At 40.1% G+C, this 18,352-nt stretch overlaps 1 protein-coding gene across 2 annotated transcripts in view; it reads right to left on the bottom strand.

Annotated features, from left to right (window-relative positions):
* Window positions 1–2,393: 2,393 nt before the first annotated feature.
* Window positions 2,394–18,352, bottom strand: part of Klhl2 (kelch like family member 2) — a 78,677-nt gene continuing 62,718 nt past the window's right edge. For both annotated transcript variants that reach the window (XM_042700713.1, XM_042700723.1), the window contains 7 exons: window positions 16,873–16,990; window positions 14,153–14,350; window positions 13,617–13,718; window positions 12,310–12,438; window positions 11,292–11,432; window positions 5,093–5,236; window positions 2,394–3,508 (listed from right to left, as the gene is read on the bottom strand). In XM_042700713.1, coding sequence (XP_042556647.1) covers window positions 3,480–3,508; window positions 5,093–5,236; window positions 11,292–11,432; window positions 12,310–12,438; window positions 13,617–13,718; window positions 14,153–14,350; window positions 16,873–16,990 — 861 coding nt within the window. In that variant the 3' untranslated portion in view covers window positions 2,394–3,479. The remainder of the gene's footprint in view (window positions 3,509–5,092; window positions 5,237–11,291; window positions 11,433–12,309; window positions 12,439–13,616; window positions 13,719–14,152; window positions 14,351–16,872; window positions 16,991–18,352) is intronic.

Consider the following 18,352-nt stretch of genomic DNA (forward strand, 5'->3'; position numbering starts at 1 on the left):
CTCTTGATAACGTTGTAAGAGGTATAACACTACTGTTGTCATTTTAGTGGTGACAAAATAGGTTAAAGGGTTGACTAATACACTGAAGAAGCCACAGCTAACAACTAGTACTCAAGAGCAGAACACAGATGACTTTCCCAATACTGCAGTTTTTCCTTCTTTTAAACTGTTCAAAACCCAGGATTTCCCAGAACCTTTGTGTGTGTGTGTGTGTGTGTGTGTGTGTGTGTGTGTGCCAGGACTGAGGCTTGAACCCAGGCCTTGGTACTGTCCCTTAGCTTGTAGATTATTTGGAGATAAGTCATATACCTCATATCTGTGTGGGCTAACTTCAAGCCAGGACTCAGATCTCCACCTAAGTAGCTAGCATTCCGGGCCTAATATGCCACTGGCACTCAGCTAGAACCCCAGAATCTTGAGGGTTAAGTTTTCCCATGTAGACTTCTCTCCAGAACAAAGAATTAGCAGTCATGAAAGTCAGTAAGAGGCAATTTTCTTAGGACAAATCTTGAACAAGACAGTGTTCCTGCTATGCAGCTGAGATCATGAATATCAAGGGCCTCCATAGTAACACAATGCATGGAGATAAATACTGGGAATTGTACACCAGAGGCATATGGAACAGGAAAGAATGGGAACTCTTGGCAGCCCACACGCCAGGTACCTGACCCCAGATTCAAGCAAAGGAAGGCAGCAGGGATCCAGCCTTGAGCCCTGCTTCTATCTGTTTTCTTGACAAATACTCTTTGCCTTAACATATGATCTCTTTTTAATACAATAAGAAAATTAGCTGCTAGGAAGACCTCATTTTGCCACAAAAACATAAGACATTTCAAACTTGACCAACTGCCATAGGGTTAGGAAGATTGTATGTCCAAAGCACGTAAAATCAAAGTTATGTGTCCGGCTATTGACAAGCCTTGGCAAAGCACGGCATGGCTATTTCCGCTTCAAGGAGATTAAGACGCGTGTTTGATGTGTCAAGTAGTTCAGATTTTGTTACCCTAGACTGAAATTTTATTTCAAGAAAATCTTTGTAGATACATCTTGATAAGGTTGTTTTTCCTGGAAAATTAAGTGTTTGTAAGTGTGAAATGAAGTACACTTGGTCTTGACCCAACACCCCCCGGAATTTCCTGCTAACAGGAGTGTCCTGTTTCTCACTGAGCCTCCTTTGATCAGAGGAGTTCATGCTAATAATTTGGACTGGGGTCCTTGCCACCCTCAGAAAGACCAAGTGCATGTGGATCTGAGGTTAGAACTCTGAGCGCCACCCAGAAACTTCAGGGAAGTGGGAGATTACAAAGGCAAGCTCTATGAAAATTCTGGAGTAAGACAAGATAACCTTCTGGCTTGTAAGCATGTGAAGGTGGTGGAAAGGTGGCGTGAAATTAAAACCAGAGAGGAAAAAATAAATAAATAAAACCAGAGAGGATGGGCACAGAATCTGGCGTGGTACCCATCGGTCACAAGTACCAATGGCTTTAATACCCCGCCCAGCCAAGTACAAATGAGCCAGTGGTACACATCTGCAAATGGCACGCTTGGTGAGGCTGAGCCCACAATCCAAGGGATCTGATACTCTCCAGGTAGGTTTCCCAGGAAGATAGCGCCAGAACCAAGTCCACACACACCTAGTCCTGAAAGTGCTGTATGTTGTGAGAACACAGCATGGCCAAGGAGAGATGAGGACCTCACGTTCCAACAATAGCTGAGAGAACTCCAATGAAGTGACCTATTTCATAATGGAGGTGACCTATTCCAAACTGACCAGCCAATCTGTTAACAATGGATGTGTGGTGCAGCCACATGAATGAGAAATTCGTTTTTCAAATGAAGTTGGGTTTTCATTTACAATGAAAAAGTCAACTGCGTGACATGGTTCTGTTTCAATTTGAACAATCTATACTAAAATGTTAGCATACATTTCTTTTTTTATTTTAAGGATTTCTTTTTTCTTTTTTGTTGGTCCTGGAGCCTGTACTCTGGGGCCTGGGCACTGTCCTTCAGCTCTTCAGCTCAAGGCTAGCGCTCTACCGCTTGAGCCACAGCACCACTTCCGGGCTTTTTTTGTTTTTGCTTATGTGGTGCTGAGGAATTAAACCCATGGCCTCATGTTTGCTAGGCAAGCGCTCTACCACTGAGCCACCTTCTCATCCTAGCATACATTTCTTAACTCATGATCATCAACTGTTTTGTGAACAACTCATGCTAACCATTTAAATCCCTCTCCTAAGGAACGCCACATCTCATTGATTATTAAGACAAGAAACTCAATCTATAGATTTGTGAAGTTAGGCAATGCACACTTAACACAAGAACAAAAATATTGAACAGGCAGCTTTCTGAATAGTAAGCTAACTAGAAAAGAATAAAGAACATTGTGGAACAAATAATATACAAACTTTTATTCAAAGAGAATTCAAGAAAGACATGTTTTGGTCATCTTTAAAGTGAGATTCGTTGATCTCAGAAAAACTGTATCTGATCAGCATATGGCTACTCACAGAAAGCTCTCGTCTGTTAATAGCAGCTAAATTTATACACACAGAAAAATTCTTAAGACCATGCAAATTCAGTTAAATTCCATACATTCATTATATTCATCAAAAACCTGCAGGTATGTTCATGCCAAAGTGTTACTTTAAGAAAATAAACATAAAAACACACATTAAAACATGACCAAGAATAAAGTAAAGAAAATAATAAATAAGCATAATTTATATTTTATTTTAAAAAGTTTGGCATCACACATATTCAAGTGTGTTACACCAGATCCATTCCTCAGAAGTGGCATGTTAAAGTGTTAAGCATTGTTAAATATCAAAAAATACAACTCTGTTTTACAATGTGGTACTGGCATAATTCAAAGTACTGTGCCGATTATAAATAGTATAATCAAGTTTCAAACATGTTTTCAACATATTTAAAGGAAAGCATATAGACACACATTTATATGCACACAATTTATTATATTCATGTAATCAAAGATATTTAGAAAAGCAAACAGTTTTATCCCTCCACAACTTCATATACTTACGCTGATTCTCAGTATCTGTTTAAAGATTTTTCAGTTCCTGGGTATGCAGATTTTTCAGGAGAGGGAATAAAGGTAAAACTCAATTTTACAAGAACACACATTAGCTTTATTCTCCTTCACAAAAGAATCCATAGTCTTTCAGAGCTGATAAGGAATGGTCTTTATGAAAGCGACTGTTGGCTAAAGACTACAGAGTCAGTACTGCAGTCCAGATTTCTTATGAAAATTCAGTCAGCTGCTGCTCCTTGCAGAAAAAGCCTACACGGTGCTTCTGCCAAAATTAATCTTCAGGATCCGAGGCCTCTAAAGGCAGACGATCATAGCTTCTGCTGAGACTCAAAGTGCAGCGACAAGTGGAGAAGTGCTAGATTCTCAGTCACTTCAGAAATACTTGAAGCCTGCTTCTCATGTATAAATGTGCCAAAAATGTCCTTCAGGCTCATAATGGTTTATCAATAACTGTGACCCCTGAAAAGGAGAAGAAATTAAGTAGGCATCACAGGTAGCATTCTGCACCTCTGAGAAAATACTGAATTCTGTATTACTAAAGCTGTAGGGACTGAGCACACGTTCCTTCTTGGGAATCGCTGCCTTACGGTCATACAAGAGCACCAGCACTGATGTCTATGTGATCTCTGCTTAGTTCTGAACCAAGTCTACATCAACTGTTTAATCCAGGCTCGTCTTTTGCTCTTTGTAGTTACTATTTGGAGAAAGTAATTTTATTCACAAAATACTAAGGTTCACCTAATAACGAGGCAAAAAAAAAAATGGTGGGGTGGGGATAATGGCTATGTTCATTGCCTTGATTGTGACAATGGTTTCATGGATAATGTATATGCTCAAAGTATAAAACTGGGCTGGGAACAATGGCTCTTGTCTGTAATCCTAGACACCCAGGAAGCTGATATCAGGAGAAATGAGGTTCAAGGCTAGCCTGGGCAAAAAGCTCATGGTAGCTCATATTAATCAACAGCTAGGCAGAGTGTGGTACCCCTGTCATCCCAGCTACACAAGAAGGTGAAGTAGGGGTAGAGGGAATCACAGTTTCAGGCCAGCCCTAGCAAAAAGTTTGTGAAACTCCATTTTAATGGAGGAAGCCTGGGCATGGTAGACATGCCAGTCATCCCAGCTACGGCAAAAAAAAAAAAGTACAAAACAACATGAATGCAGTCCATGTACTGGGCAAGTCACACAGTAAAATCCCACCTAAAAACAACCAAAAAGGCTGTATAGTACCTGTGTAGCAAGCATGAGTACCTGGAGTTCAAACCACAGCACTGACAAAACAACTTCACCCAAAACTGAGTTATGTTATTCAGGTTCTACTATGTGTAGTTCTTCTATGAACTATTGTTTTGGATAATACATAAACAAGGAGGACTTATTAGTATAAACTTTTTTTTTTTTTTTTGGGGGGGGGGGGTCGGTCGTGGAGCTTGAACCCAGTTCCTGAGTTCTTTTACTCCAGGTTACTTTGAGCCACTGTACCACTTCCTAGTATAAACTTCTTTTTCCACTGTTGGATCAGTTTTGTTAAACATTCTAACATTGTAAATATCGGATTATATGCAGCATGCAGTTTTAAAGACTGACTGTTATGTAACTAAAGATTATTTCTCTTATTAAGAGAAACATACCAAAAATTATGTAATTCAAACCAACACTATGCTTCAGGAAGAAAACTCATGCTGATCCTGTGTCAGGGGCATTCCCCAGCCAGGAAGGACGCAGGTCACACTTGCTGGCTCCCTGAGGAGTTCAACTCTTGCCACACAGTGAATTCCTTTCACTGCACACAGATTTGAATCTACAGATAATAATTTATTACTCAATTCTATACTGCAAAGATTTGGGATTTTAACTAACAACTGTGTAATGACAAGTTAATACTAAAGCTTGATTTCAGGATCTAAACAGCAAATGTAGATTAAAAATATGCTGAAGGAAAGGACTTCCTTCTTGTAATGAAGGAAGCTGTCAACAGTCATGAGGTCTCTGCTGCATGGTAGGAGAAGCATGGGGAATGGGAGCCGTGGGCGGCGTTATCACCTGCATAGCTTCTCCCCGTGCTCATACAGGATGACACAACCGTCCACTTATCCGTGGTTGGGTTGTAATATTCTACTGACGCCAGGTTACAGGAGCCGTCGTCCCCTCCAACAACATATAACAGACCATTCACGGCACAAACTCCTTGAAAAGAATTACACGGAGAGACAAGTTATTTCAAACCTTTGGGTGACTATGAAAAGGCTGCGCATGCTTGCTGAGGTGATGCAGGGAGATTTCTTTCCTTGAAAGAGGAAACAGAGATGAAGGATATGTAAAGAATCATTTCATGTAATCTTACTTTATAGGTTAGGACCTATGCTCATCTCTTTTTTTATTTAAGAATCAGAAAATTAAAAGTCAAAGTAGTAACTCCACCAAAGCCAGCTTCTTAGGGAAAATGAAAAGAAAAAAAAATATATTAATAGAAAGTAAACATTATTTTTAGTTTTTATTTTAGACTAGTTATTTCATTTCTTTAGAAAGAGAAAACAGTCCAGGCACAGGTGGCTCACACCATAATATACAGACCACAGTGGGGAGGGAAGACAGAGAGATTTATTTGCTAGAAAAACTCATTTGCTTTCGCAAAAGTTAAAAATCTTCTAGAAGAGCTGAGGGACAGTGCCCATGCCTAGAATTCAAGCCCCATGACTGACAAAAAAAAAACCTTCTGGAGTAATCAACATTAAAATTTGGCTCTACTTTGGTTAACTGTTCCGTGCATATATACCTAAGAACTTCCAGCTTTAACCTCAAGACAGCAGATACCACACCCCTCCTGACAACATTTCCTCCAGTTAATAAATATCTATCTCATACATTTAACATTCTAATTTATACTTTTACTGATGGATAGTTAGTTGTTTTCAGATTTTTTTCTTCTTGTCAATGGCAATAAGTAAGAATCCCACTTCATACTCATTTGAGCATTTGGTAATTGTTTCTTAATATAAGTATTTAGAAAGAAACTGCTGGATCAAAAGGTAAACATCTCAGGGCTGGGAAGGTGGCTCAGTGGTAGAATGCTTGTCTCACATGCATGAGGCCCTGGGGTCGATTCCTCAGCACCACATAAGCAGAAAAAAAGCTCGAAGGAGTACAATGGCTCAAGTGGTAGAGCGAACTGGAGTTGAGGAACAGCGCCCAGGCCCAGAGTTCAGACCCCATGGCCAACAACAACAGAAAGTAAACATCTGGGTGAGAATCACAGCACACCCCTATCATCCTAACGCTCAGGTTGCTGAGGCAGGAGGATTATAAATTCTAGGCCGGTCTGGTCACTATGGTGGGACTGTCAGAAAACAAAAAACAAACCAACAAAAAACCCACTTCAGCCTTCTAAAACAAAAAGCACCTTCTAACTAGCTCCTTGTTTCAAAATCTTTTTTGTTGTTGTTTAAAGTGTATTTAGTGTCCTAATAAAACTTCCTGTATGAGCTGGTACTGGGGGCAGAGCCAGCAGGAGGATGTTGCTCACACCTCTCTAGTCTGGGGATGTCTTGCTCACCTATATGAAGAGATGCTTGCAGATTTTTTTTTTTGGTTTTCTTTTTGGGGTCCGGTCATGGGGCCTGAATTCTGGGTCTGGGCACTATCCCTCAGCTCTTCAGCTCAAGGATAGCACTCTACCACCTGAGCCACAGCACCACTTCCGGCTTTTTTTCTTTTTGCTTATGTGGTGCTGAGGAATCGAACCCAGTGCCTCAGGCATGCAAGGCAAGCGCTCTACCACTGAGCCACCTTCCCAGCCCTGCTTGCAGATTTTTAATGTAAAATAACAGCAGTTAAGAGTCTACTCTAACTGGACCATCTGGATTGCTTCCAGAAAGCACCAACCTTGTCCCGTCTCTCACCAAGGGGCAAATATTGTTGCCATAGGGGACACACAACCGCAAAGAAACAAAATGGCTGGCAAGAGGCAATGGGCCAAGATCACCTAAAAAGCTTGCCCACTCACACCTATGAGGAATGCGCAGATTAAAGAACACGCCACTACAAAGGATATCAACTCTACTAATCCACGAATTCTTCACCACATTAGGTTCTTTTTGGCAGACAGAAATCAAGTCACTTCAACAAAAGGACATATCTTCCAGCATGTTTTATGCTTACAGGCTGTGGGTTTATTTTATCACAATCAAAAATGTCTAGAGAACCTATTAACCAGGGTGCTAAAGATAATATGGCCACTTGCCACCTGAGCCATAACTCCACGTCTGGTTTTGCTGGTGGTTAATCAGAGATGATAGTTTCATTGACTTTACTGCCAGGCTTGCTTCTAAGTGCAATCCTTGGATCTCAGCTTCTTGAGTAGCCAAGATTATAAGTGTCCCAGTTCATTTTTGTTTTCCGTTGCTTGTCTGGTCTTCAGACAGTTTTGGTATGTAGCCCAGGCTGGTAACAAGAACGCACAGTCCTCCTGCCTTAGTCTGCTGAGTATTGAGAGTACAGAACCATGACACCATACCCAGCTCTTCTTTTTCTCTACTCTTTTTATTTTTTTGGTCATCACAGGGCTTGAACTCAGAACCTGGACACTATCCTATCCCTAAGCTCTTTTGCTCAAGGCTAGCGCTTTATCATTTTTGAGCCATAGCACCACCACTTCGGGTTTTCTGGTGGCTAATTGGAGATAAGAGTCTCAAGGACTTTTCTGCCTGGGCTGGCTTTGAATCGCCATCCCCAGATCTCAGCCAAAGTAGGTAGGATCACAGGCATGAGCCACCAGCACCAGCCCTGAATACAGTTTTTTAAAGTTCTGTATTTTAAAACTTCATGTCTTTATCTCATAAGTTAGTAAAATTGCTGGGCTTTTGATAATCTGGCCTATGTATGTGTGAAAAACATTTCTTGTGAAAACAGAGTATGGCTATATCACTAACATGTTCACAGTATTAGCAAATACTATTTTAAATTAAGTTGATGAATGCTAGTGTGAAAAATTAACCATGAAAATACATTTTATTTTGCGAGCCACCAGTGCTGGGCTTTCTTCTACTCTTGGTGTCTTAGGTCACTATATGAAATCTGAAAACTTCTGATATCTGACTTGTAAGTTTCAAATATACACACTGCTCTCTCTCTTCCCAGCTAACCCTGAAAGCACTTCCCCTTCCACTTTTCCAGCTGGGTCATTCTCTCCCAATTCAGGTGCTTGGATCAAGTTCTTGCCCCAAGGCAATAGATCTTTTTTTTTTTTTAAATTAGAATTTTTTGGTTTTTTTTTTTTTTGGATCCAGTTGTGGGGCCTGAACTCTGGGCCTGGTCGCTATCCCTCAGCTCTTCAGCTCAAGGCTAGCACTCTACCACTTGAGCCACAGCGCCACTTCCGGCTTTTTTCTTTTTGCTTATGTGGTGCTGAGGAATCGAACCCAGGGCCTCATGCATACAAGGCAAGCACTCTACCACTGAGCCACCTTCCCAGCCCGGCAATAGATCTTAATATAAGTTTGTTTCAGATTATCAGGAAAGAGTGGGCTACTTTTAAAATATTAGCACTGAGCTTATGTAAAAGTGTATTCAGTGGGGCACTGGTAGCTCCCGCCTGTAATACTAGCTACTCAGGAGGCTGAAATCTGAGGATCACGGGTTCAGCCCGGGCAGGAAAGTCTGTGAGACTTATCTCCAATCAACTACAAAACAACAACAACAACAAAGCTGAAGAACTGAGGGACAGCACCCAGGCCTGGAGTTCAAGCCCCGTGACTGACAAAAACAAAACAAAACAAAAAAATGTATTCAACTAGATTATGTTGTGTCTTGTGAATCATTCAATTCTATTATTTACATGTAAAATAAATATACGTAAATTAACTGAGAAGGAAAAACGCAGTAAGGATTAAGATTTCAAACTTCCCTCCTCCTTTCCTGACAATTACCACATAAAGTTTGATAAACTATTGTCCAAACCAAAGTCTGTAATAACTTTTGAACAGATTCAAGACAAGTGTCTTTGTTTGGGCAGTGGAGGTGGGAGTGGAGGAGGTTTGAGTCTTTATAGAAGCCATGCTATCCCCCCATACATTTTTTTGTAGGTTAATAGCAGCTTTCTGTGCACAAAATATCTTCTAAATCTGCTGGCTAAAATTTTGAAATACGCTAATTTTCACTTGAAAAACAGTAAACATATATACAAAAACATATGATTATTCTACTCTTTAGGAAAATAATAATGAAAGTTTCTGTTGCTAATAACCCTAATTCTTCCCAATCCTGGAAAGCAAGTATACACATATATCAACATTAACTTTTTTAGTTGTTTTTTGTTTTGTGGTGCTGGAGATTCAATCAAGGGTTCACACATATTATACAGCTCTACCACTGATCTTCCTCTATGGTTTTCTATTTCAATACGTACCAAAGTCAAGCATTCACTCTAAGGGCCAGAATTAGTGGTCTTACTTCAATTTTAGATGTATGCAAAATACAAATGATTGGATAATGTGCAATGTCAAATGGTTATTATGAATTCTGCTCTGTTGCTGATGGTCCTTGCATATATTTGGTCTATCCTTGGTGGTCACATTTAAAGAATATTATGAAAATTAGCAAGAGCACCGAAGCAGGGGTGTCTTCTTGGAATACAACCCAATGGTGTATGGTAAGATTTTTTTTTGGGGGGGGGGGGGGATTTGTTTTCCTGCGTGTGGGTGTTTTTATCCCCCCCCCCGCCAGTACTGGGACGTGAATTTGGGGGCTTCTGCACTCAGCTCTCCCTCCTACCCGCATTCTACCACTGGCATTCTACCACTTGAACCACACCTCCATTTCATGGGGGAGGGGGGGTTGCCGGTTAATTGGAGATGTCTTTTGGAATTGTCTGACCTGACAAATTCAAGTTGCCTGAGATCTCAGCCTCCTCAGTAGCTGGGATTCTAAGTGTGAACCACCAGCACCTAGATTTACTTTTTATAGTTATTATACAATGTATTTCTTCTACCGAAAGAAACACTGTAAAACAGTGTGACATGTTACTCAGGCAGCAGACTCAACCATCTTGTATTGTGCTTGTTTTAAAAAAAAAAAAAATCAGAAAGTCACCTGGAGTGAATGACCAACAACAAACAACATGCCTCTGTTACTAAGCAACCATGACTGTGGCTGGCTCTCTAACCTTATCTGTGTTCTCAAAATTAGTTGTTGTTACAGCTTCCTCCCCATCCCCCATTTTCTGGAAATCTAGAACTGTATGAAGTTGGGTTATATCTTCACATTTCCCCTTCCAAGTCAGAGAATCAACTAGCTTTTCTATCTGGTACAAATATGTGCTCAACTAGCCACATTGCCTGAGATCCAGGCTTTCTACTGTGTGATATGTGGTTGACACTAAAAATGTTTGTGGATGGACTGGGCAAAAGTGTGTGTGCCTATAATTCCAGCTACCTGGGAGGGAGAGACAGGAGGATCAGGCCAGCCTTGACAAAGGTAATGAGACTTTATCTCAAAAATAAGGGTAAACAAAGAAGGAGGCTACAACGCTTGATAAGAAATGTACTCACTATCTTGCCCATGTAATTGTAACCCCTCTGTACAATATTTTCACAATAAAAAATTAAAAAAAAAATAAGCTGGGTATGGTGACACATGTAATCTCAGCTAGTCAAGACACAGGGGTAGGATGATTGAGGTGCAAATCCAAGCTTGGCCAAAAATAAAAAAAGACCCTTCCTAAAAGAAAAAAGGCTAAAAGCAAAATAATTGGGGAATGCGGCTCAAGTGGTAGAAAGTTTAACCAGTAATCCCTAGTACTATTTTTTTTAAGTTTGTAGTAAAAATGTAAATATCAGTTAAGAAGAGCTCTACCCTTAACCAATTAGTCTTTAAATTCATCACCAAAAAGTAGCTGCTAGCAGAGGCTTCTACAATGTGCTATGTTTTATAGTCTTGTCTAATGGTGATAAAATAGACAGATCAAATCCAGATACTGTGTTAAGCTGGCTTTTTTCCCTTTCCTCTCTCTCTCCTTTTTTCCCTCTCTACTGCTATAAGACCTTGTGCATTCTAGTCAAGTACTCTATCACTGAGCTATATTCCCAGCCCTAAATATTGACTTTTGTAGGATTATTATATAAATGCCGCCTTTAAAGAGCTCAAAGTCTATCAGAAAGCCTGGATCAGCAAAAGAGTGGAATACATAGCATACTAGTAAAACTGCTTCTAAAATTCAATGTTTTGTCATTTTAAACCAGACAAATACCTGCATTCCTTCGGCACATGTTCATGTCTGCAACTTGTCTCCACGTATTTGTGGCAGGATCATATACTTCAACACTTTTTCGTACTAAAGGGCCATCATGACCTCCTACCGCATATAATAAGTTGTTTAACACACCAACACCTAGAAAACACAACCAATCAAACTATAGGAGTACAACAGGGACAAGAAATTTATAACATATCAGGGTTTATCTAAATGTTTTGTATTTACACCTATGAGTCTCAGTAAGAACTATTTTTTTTTTTTTTTGGGCCAGTCATGGGGCTTGAACTCTGCCTGAGTGCTGTCCCTCAGCTCTTCAGCTCAAGGCTAGCACTCTACCACTTGAGCCACAGTGACACTTTTCTGACTGACTTATTGGAGATAAGAGTCTCACGGACTTTCCCTGCCTGAGCTGGCTTTGAATCGTGATCCTCAGATCTCAGCCTCCTGAGTAGCTAGGATTACAGGCGTGAGCCACCAGCGCCCGGCCAAGAACTGTTTTTCTAAAAAACAAAGAGAAATAAGTCAAAAAATAAAGATAATATGTAGTAAAACAGAAGTCTGCAAAAGCTCTTTTTTTTTTTTTTTTTTGGTCCGTCGTGGGGCTTGAACTGGGCGCTCTCCCTCAGCAATTCAGCTCAAGGCGAGCGCTCTACCACTTGAGCTACAGCGCCACTTCCGGTTTTCTAGTGGTTTATTGGAGATAGGAGTCTCACGGTCTTTCCTGCCCGGGCTGGTTTTGAACCGCGATCCTCAGATCTCAGCCTCCTGAGTAGCTAGGATTACAGGCGTGAGCCACCAGTGCCCGGCTGCAAAAGCTCTTTAATATAATCCTTTTGAAAACAACTCCCTAAGAAAAGTAATTGGTCTATTACCACTATCTACACAAGAAGACATTAGTAGGGCCATGAACTCAGCATGTTTTCAGGTAACAGAGAGATATCTATGAATCATTTCACCTGTTAATTGTTTTCCATCATCCCCTGCTTCAGCCACCACCTGGGGTCCCATTTACCTGCTCCGCTGCGCCTAGTGCCCATTTCCGCTATGTAGGACCACTCGTTCGATGTAGCATTATAGCATTCTACTGTGCTAAGACACTGACGTGAAGCTCCATCATAACCCCCCACAGCATAGAGCAAACCTAAACAAACGTATAAAATGTAAAATTATAATGTATAATTAATTATAGCCTTGCCTAGCAGTGAAAAGTGTACTGATCAAATCCCACGAACATGGACAGGGTGTATAAGATAATGCTTGTTTTATATATTCATGAGTAATCTAACTGATAGGGCACAAAGAGTATACTCACTATGTCCTTAGAAAATATTAGTTGAAAAGGGGACAACTTCCTAGGAAACAATTAAAAATACCACAGTAATCTTAGTAAGTAGACTGGGGTAATTATTTTGAAATAAAAACCCAGGAAGTATTAACGAATACTATACCATCATGGGCAGCACTGAAAATTGATCTGCTACTGTCTGACTTCATTTATATGAAACCAGAAGAGAATAAGCTGTGTAGTGACAGGAAGTAAAGACATAGTTGTCAGGTCTGGGGAAGATAAGATTTGCAGCTACAAAAAGTATTGGGTGGTTGGAGGGGCCATGAAAGTGTTCTAAAATGAGTTGTAATGTTGGATGCACACTGAATTGTGTATGTTAAATGGGCAAACTGTATTTGAACTGTATCTCAATGAAGCTACATTCCGCCCACCCCCCAGATCCAGAGAATTATACTCAGAGAAAAAGAATGGCAACCTACAATTTTGCCTACACTACTAGTATGTTTTTTAAGAAAACCACACCCCTACGGCTTTCTTTATGTTCTATTAGTAAACAAAGTAAAATATAAATAAGTTAACTGCAGCAATCCATCCCTTAAATGTTAAACATCCCTTCTCCACATACAAAACTGCTATGTGCCCCTTGGTTTATTTCTACAACTATATGAAGATCAGCTGACAAGGCTGGGAGTTCTATACCCAAACGGTGCAGTGCTTCTCAAATACTCATGGGCTCCGGGTTCAATCCCCAAAACCACAAAAACAAACAAGAACCCACAAAAGGCCAGTTGGTAGACTGATACAGGATGCTTGAATGTACATACACACAAACATTCTCACAGGGTATACAGTGGAAACACTGGACTCTGCATAGGTTAATTTTTGTAAATGAGCTGATTTCAAAAGAGATTTCATTTCTATAGTAATAATTACTTTTCCTTGTGCTTGCCCACTGATAAAGGATTGGAAGAAGCACTCTCCAGAACAAGCAGCCCTCTACCTAGAAATGTCAACCTGGAAGAAGTGCCTACCTCCAACGACACCCACGCCCACACTGCTCCTCCTTGTGTTCATTGGAGCTACATGAAACCACTCATTAGATTTTATGTTGTATGCTTCCACAGATGATAAACCTACAATAAATAAAGCATAATACCTTTCGTTTCTCCTCCAAAGACAGTTCCTTTATATAAACACAATTAAGGGAGACTACATCATGTGTTTTACTTTAGGCTAAAATTAAGGGAAGACAATGGTGAAATCTAAGCACGTGAATCACATGATAGCTAGGAACTGATTTTCTAGAAGCTTCTACCTTAGATGTCATTTTTAAGCTTTTTTAGCTTGACAGCTAACAAATACTGATGTATAAGACAGAAATTAAGCAAAAAGTTTTTGTAATGTAAACTTTTATCATTTAAAGACATTCTTTATGCAATTTAAAAGATCTTTTAAATACAGTATCTGCTAAAACATTCAAATAGGTCCTAATTTTGCCTGAATATATTCGGTGTGGTTTACTATGGTAATGGGAACAGCAGTGTAGGAAAGATGAGGAGGAAATTACCTGTGCTCCCGTCAAAGCCCCCCACTGCATATAACAGTCCATTTAGCACAGCAGCTCCCAAAGTGCTTCTCCGGTCTCGCATGTTAGCAACACTGGTCCACTGGTCTTTCACAGGGTCGTAGGAATCCACAGTGCGAACTCGTAATGAGCCATTAAAGCCACCAACAGCAAAAACCAGTCCTGCCATATACACCATCCCTGCAGAAAATGCAACATTTGATGAGGACTATGCAACCTCATCGCTACCACAACCTGAAGATACCTGCAGCTATGACTGGAACATATTACTGGAAGTGTCCTGACTAAAATAGATCCTAAACATACTAGTCATTTGCAAGAATATATAATTCCAAATGCACAATGATACATGTATAGGGAATTTGCTGAAGTACTGTTTATAGTAATGTAACATTAAAAGTAGTTTTTATTTTGGGTCTTTTTTTTGGGGGGGTGGGGAGCCTGGTCCTGGGGCTTGAACTCCAAGCCTGGACACTGTCCTAAGCCTTTACCACCTGAGCCACAGCATCACTCCCAGCTTTTTCTGAGTAGTTTATTGGAGATAAGAGTTGCATGGACTTTTCTGCCCAGACAGGCCTCAAACCACAATCCTCAGATCTCAGCCTCTTGAATAGTTAGGATTACAGGCGTGAGTCACCAGCTCCTGGCTTAAAAGTAGTTTTAATGTTCAATTGCCAACTAAAGGGCTAGGGATGGAATTCAGTAGTAGAGTATCTGCCTATCAGGTAGGAAGCTAAGCACCTCAAAAACAAAAACTAGCTGTGCGTAGTGGCTCAAATCTGTAATCCTCATTGTAAGAGAGAGGCTATAGTTAAAGACCAGCACCCCCCCCCCCCAAAATGAGGGAGGAAAGGTAAGCAAATGCAATCCTAATATTCAATATATATTATCTAATAACTGAACTATAAAACTTGAGGGTAGGGATGGGAGGGAGAAATGGAGAACGATGAAAGAGTTGACAGTGATCAAAATGTTTTGTACTTAACCTGACTTATGGAATTGTAAACTCTTTGTCCAACTACTTAATAATTTTTTTAATGAATACTAACTTTGAAACAAAGTACCACTTACGATGTCACCATTATTATGATTAAAATATCTATAAAGGACCCAGATGCCTTTAATCCTAGCTACTCAGGAGGCTGAGATCTGAGGACAGCAGTTTTAAACCAGCCAGGACAAGAAAGTCTGTGAGACTCTTATCTCCAATTATCCATCAGAAAACCAGAAGTGGAGCTGTGGCTCAAAGTGTAGAGCACTAGCCATTAGTGAAAAAGCTCAGGGACAGCTCAGGCCCTGATTTCCAGCCCCATGATTAACAACAACACAAAAAAAAAATCTATAAGAAAAAAAAAGAAAGTATTGATGAAAGAAACTATTAATAATCTAAATAAAAGGAAATCGTATATTTTATTACATATAAAGCATATCTTAAAGATTAAAAAGTTTGAGACTCCAACTTGACCAATGATTAGTGTGGTAGCTTGCATCTCTAATCTCAGCTACAAGCCTGTTATGTTAGCTATACGCTTTTCATCTCAGCTACTGGGTAAAGCACAAAGGCTGGGTACAGTGGTAGCACCTTCCATCCCTGGGAGGCAAGGAAGCACAAAGAGGAAGATCACAATCCAGGTCAGCCTAAGCATAAAGCAGGACCCTTTATCAAAAATAACCAGCACAAAGGGACTTGTAGAATAGCTCAGGTGGTAGAGTTCCTACCTAGCAAGTATAAGGCTCTGAGTTCAAACCTCTTTCCCACACCTCCCTCCCCCCAAAAACCCCCACAAACAACAGAAACCTAGAATAGCACATCTAAAACAATATAAAGTAGTAGCTAACAATTTTGTGATGTTAGGAATCAAATGCAGAGCCTCATACATGCTAGGCCAATGTTATATCAGAAGCCTCAGACAGCTGGCCACTTTATCTCTTTTTACTTTAGTTATTTTTTAGATACAATCTTCTACTTTCTTTTCCCTAGTTGGCACAGAACTGCAATCTCCTACCTTCATCCCCCACATAGCTGGATTGCAAGCATATACCAACAAGTACCAGCTTGTTCTTTGAGATGGAATCTTACTAATATTTTAGCACTTGCTGGCTTTGAACTTTAACCCATCCACATGGTTAGTAGTTCATCAACTCACTGACAGGCTTGGTTTCTACACAACTCTTAAAGATGAAGTAACTCTAGGTATACTGGTATGTAACAATCTCCAAGATACACTGTAGAAGTTCTACTATTATAGAAGCAATCAGTTCTATTTAGAACTCAGTTCATTACTGGAGACAGGACACTTAAGAGATCTAAGTTTTGGTCCCAGGAAAGCACCTGCACTGGCTTCTTATGATATAGTTTTACTAAATATGGTCAACAAATACTTCCAAAACATGTCTGGGTAAAAGAACTGTGGCTTACAGCTGAGTGAGACATCTAGAACTAGGGTCTCAAAGCTAAAGATGTCCTCTGTTGATATTTCATTGAGGTAGCTAAGCTTCTGCAGCTTAGAAGATCAGAGGGCTATCCCCTCCACCATCAGTGTCTTCAGTGAGCTGTTGGAGGCCCTGAATCACTGTTTCACCATGGCTTCCTCAATTAAAGCCTTTCTAACAGACATTTTTCCAAGGAACAAAGTTGAGACCTGAGAAAGATACGTTCAAAGACTGGCAGCAGAGAACAGGCCAGAATGCACTGTGCTTACCTGCCCTACACCTCCTGGAAGGCAGCTCTGCCACCTGGTGCCATCGTTCCTCTTTAAAGTCATAGCATTCCACACTTCGGATAGCCTTTGGGGCTTGGCCCCCAACCACCACCATCAACTAGAAGGGCAGAAATGTAAGCACTTGAACCAATAACCATTACATATTCAGAGACTTAATAATGCCCTACAAAGACATCAGTGTGGGGTGTTAGGATGAAGATGGTAGGGTGAGCTAGGGGAGAAAAACCCACCTAACCAACGTGTAATAAACATCCACAAGGGGGCACATGTTAGAACTGTGATTCTATAATCTAGCACACTTAGTCAAAAATAAGGATTTCAGAAACTCAGTTTCTGATCCTTCAAGCAAAAGCAGTCTTTAAGCCAAAAAACAGCAGGCAGTTGGCACCGGCAAGGCTGCAGTGTGTCAGGGGGCTTGCTGGTAATCAGATCTGGGTCTGCTGATGACCAGGCATTAGGCCCCCTATGGTCCAGGAAAACAGAGAAATGAAATTTGTATTACCAGGTAAGTGAGGTGGAAAGGACACTAACATTAAAAGAAAAATGGAAAAAATAGAAAGAACAAGTAAACAAGAGCACAGATTTCTGGCTGTCAAGGAGGAAACCACCCTTGATGCCCCACAAATAAAACCAGGAAGACAAAGAATGGAGAAGCTATAAAACACAATGAATAAATGCACTGCTGAGAATAAATCAGATCTATTGATGTCTTGAATTCAATTCAATAACTCTTTACTAAGTGCCTATCATCTGCATCTGTCCAGAACTGTGGTAGCTAGGTATTATACACAAGAAATTTAAGACATGGTTACTATCTGCCAACAGCTTACAGACCTCAGTGAGAAAATCAGAATGAAGAAGTATGCAATTATATGTGATCCAAAAGCTATTTGATTGCTACATACTAACTGCTATTACTTATCAGATAATGGAAAGGTGCAATAATTCAGTGAAAGCTTCCTGAAATGAGTGAAACTAGTTTTGAGAGACGGATGGAATTTAGAGACCAATATGCTGTCTTGTTGTAAGCCTCCACAGGCACATTCTAACAACAGTGAAAATACACCTATCAAGTCAAGAAAGCATTTAATAATGTCTTCCATGGATAACTACAAAGAATGGTGAAGACTTTGGGGGAAAAAAACGGTGAGATGATGACAGAAAGGACAGATATTAAAAAGAAACAAAAAATCAAAACAAATAGAATATGAAGTAACTCATACATTCCAATATGGAAGGTCTGCAACCTTGACTAAGGAATGACCTACCTGCATTTAGAACTATAGCAAGATGGGTACAAAGAAAATAATACTCCTGAACCAGATCAAATCTCAAGTTTCCAAAAAGAAGCTCATGTTTAATACTTGAACAACAAAGAATCTTAGAGATCCAAAATAAAATAGAACAGAGACCAACCATAGAATTTATTATAGGTTTGTCATTCTTCTAGTGCTGACTT

Source organism: Dipodomys spectabilis, unplaced genomic scaffold (assembly GCF_019054845.1).
Source record: "Dipodomys spectabilis isolate Male_0828 unplaced genomic scaffold, ASM1905484v1 ptg000009l, whole genome shotgun sequence".
NCBI lineage: Eukaryota > Metazoa > Chordata > Mammalia > Rodentia > Heteromyidae > Dipodomys > Dipodomys spectabilis.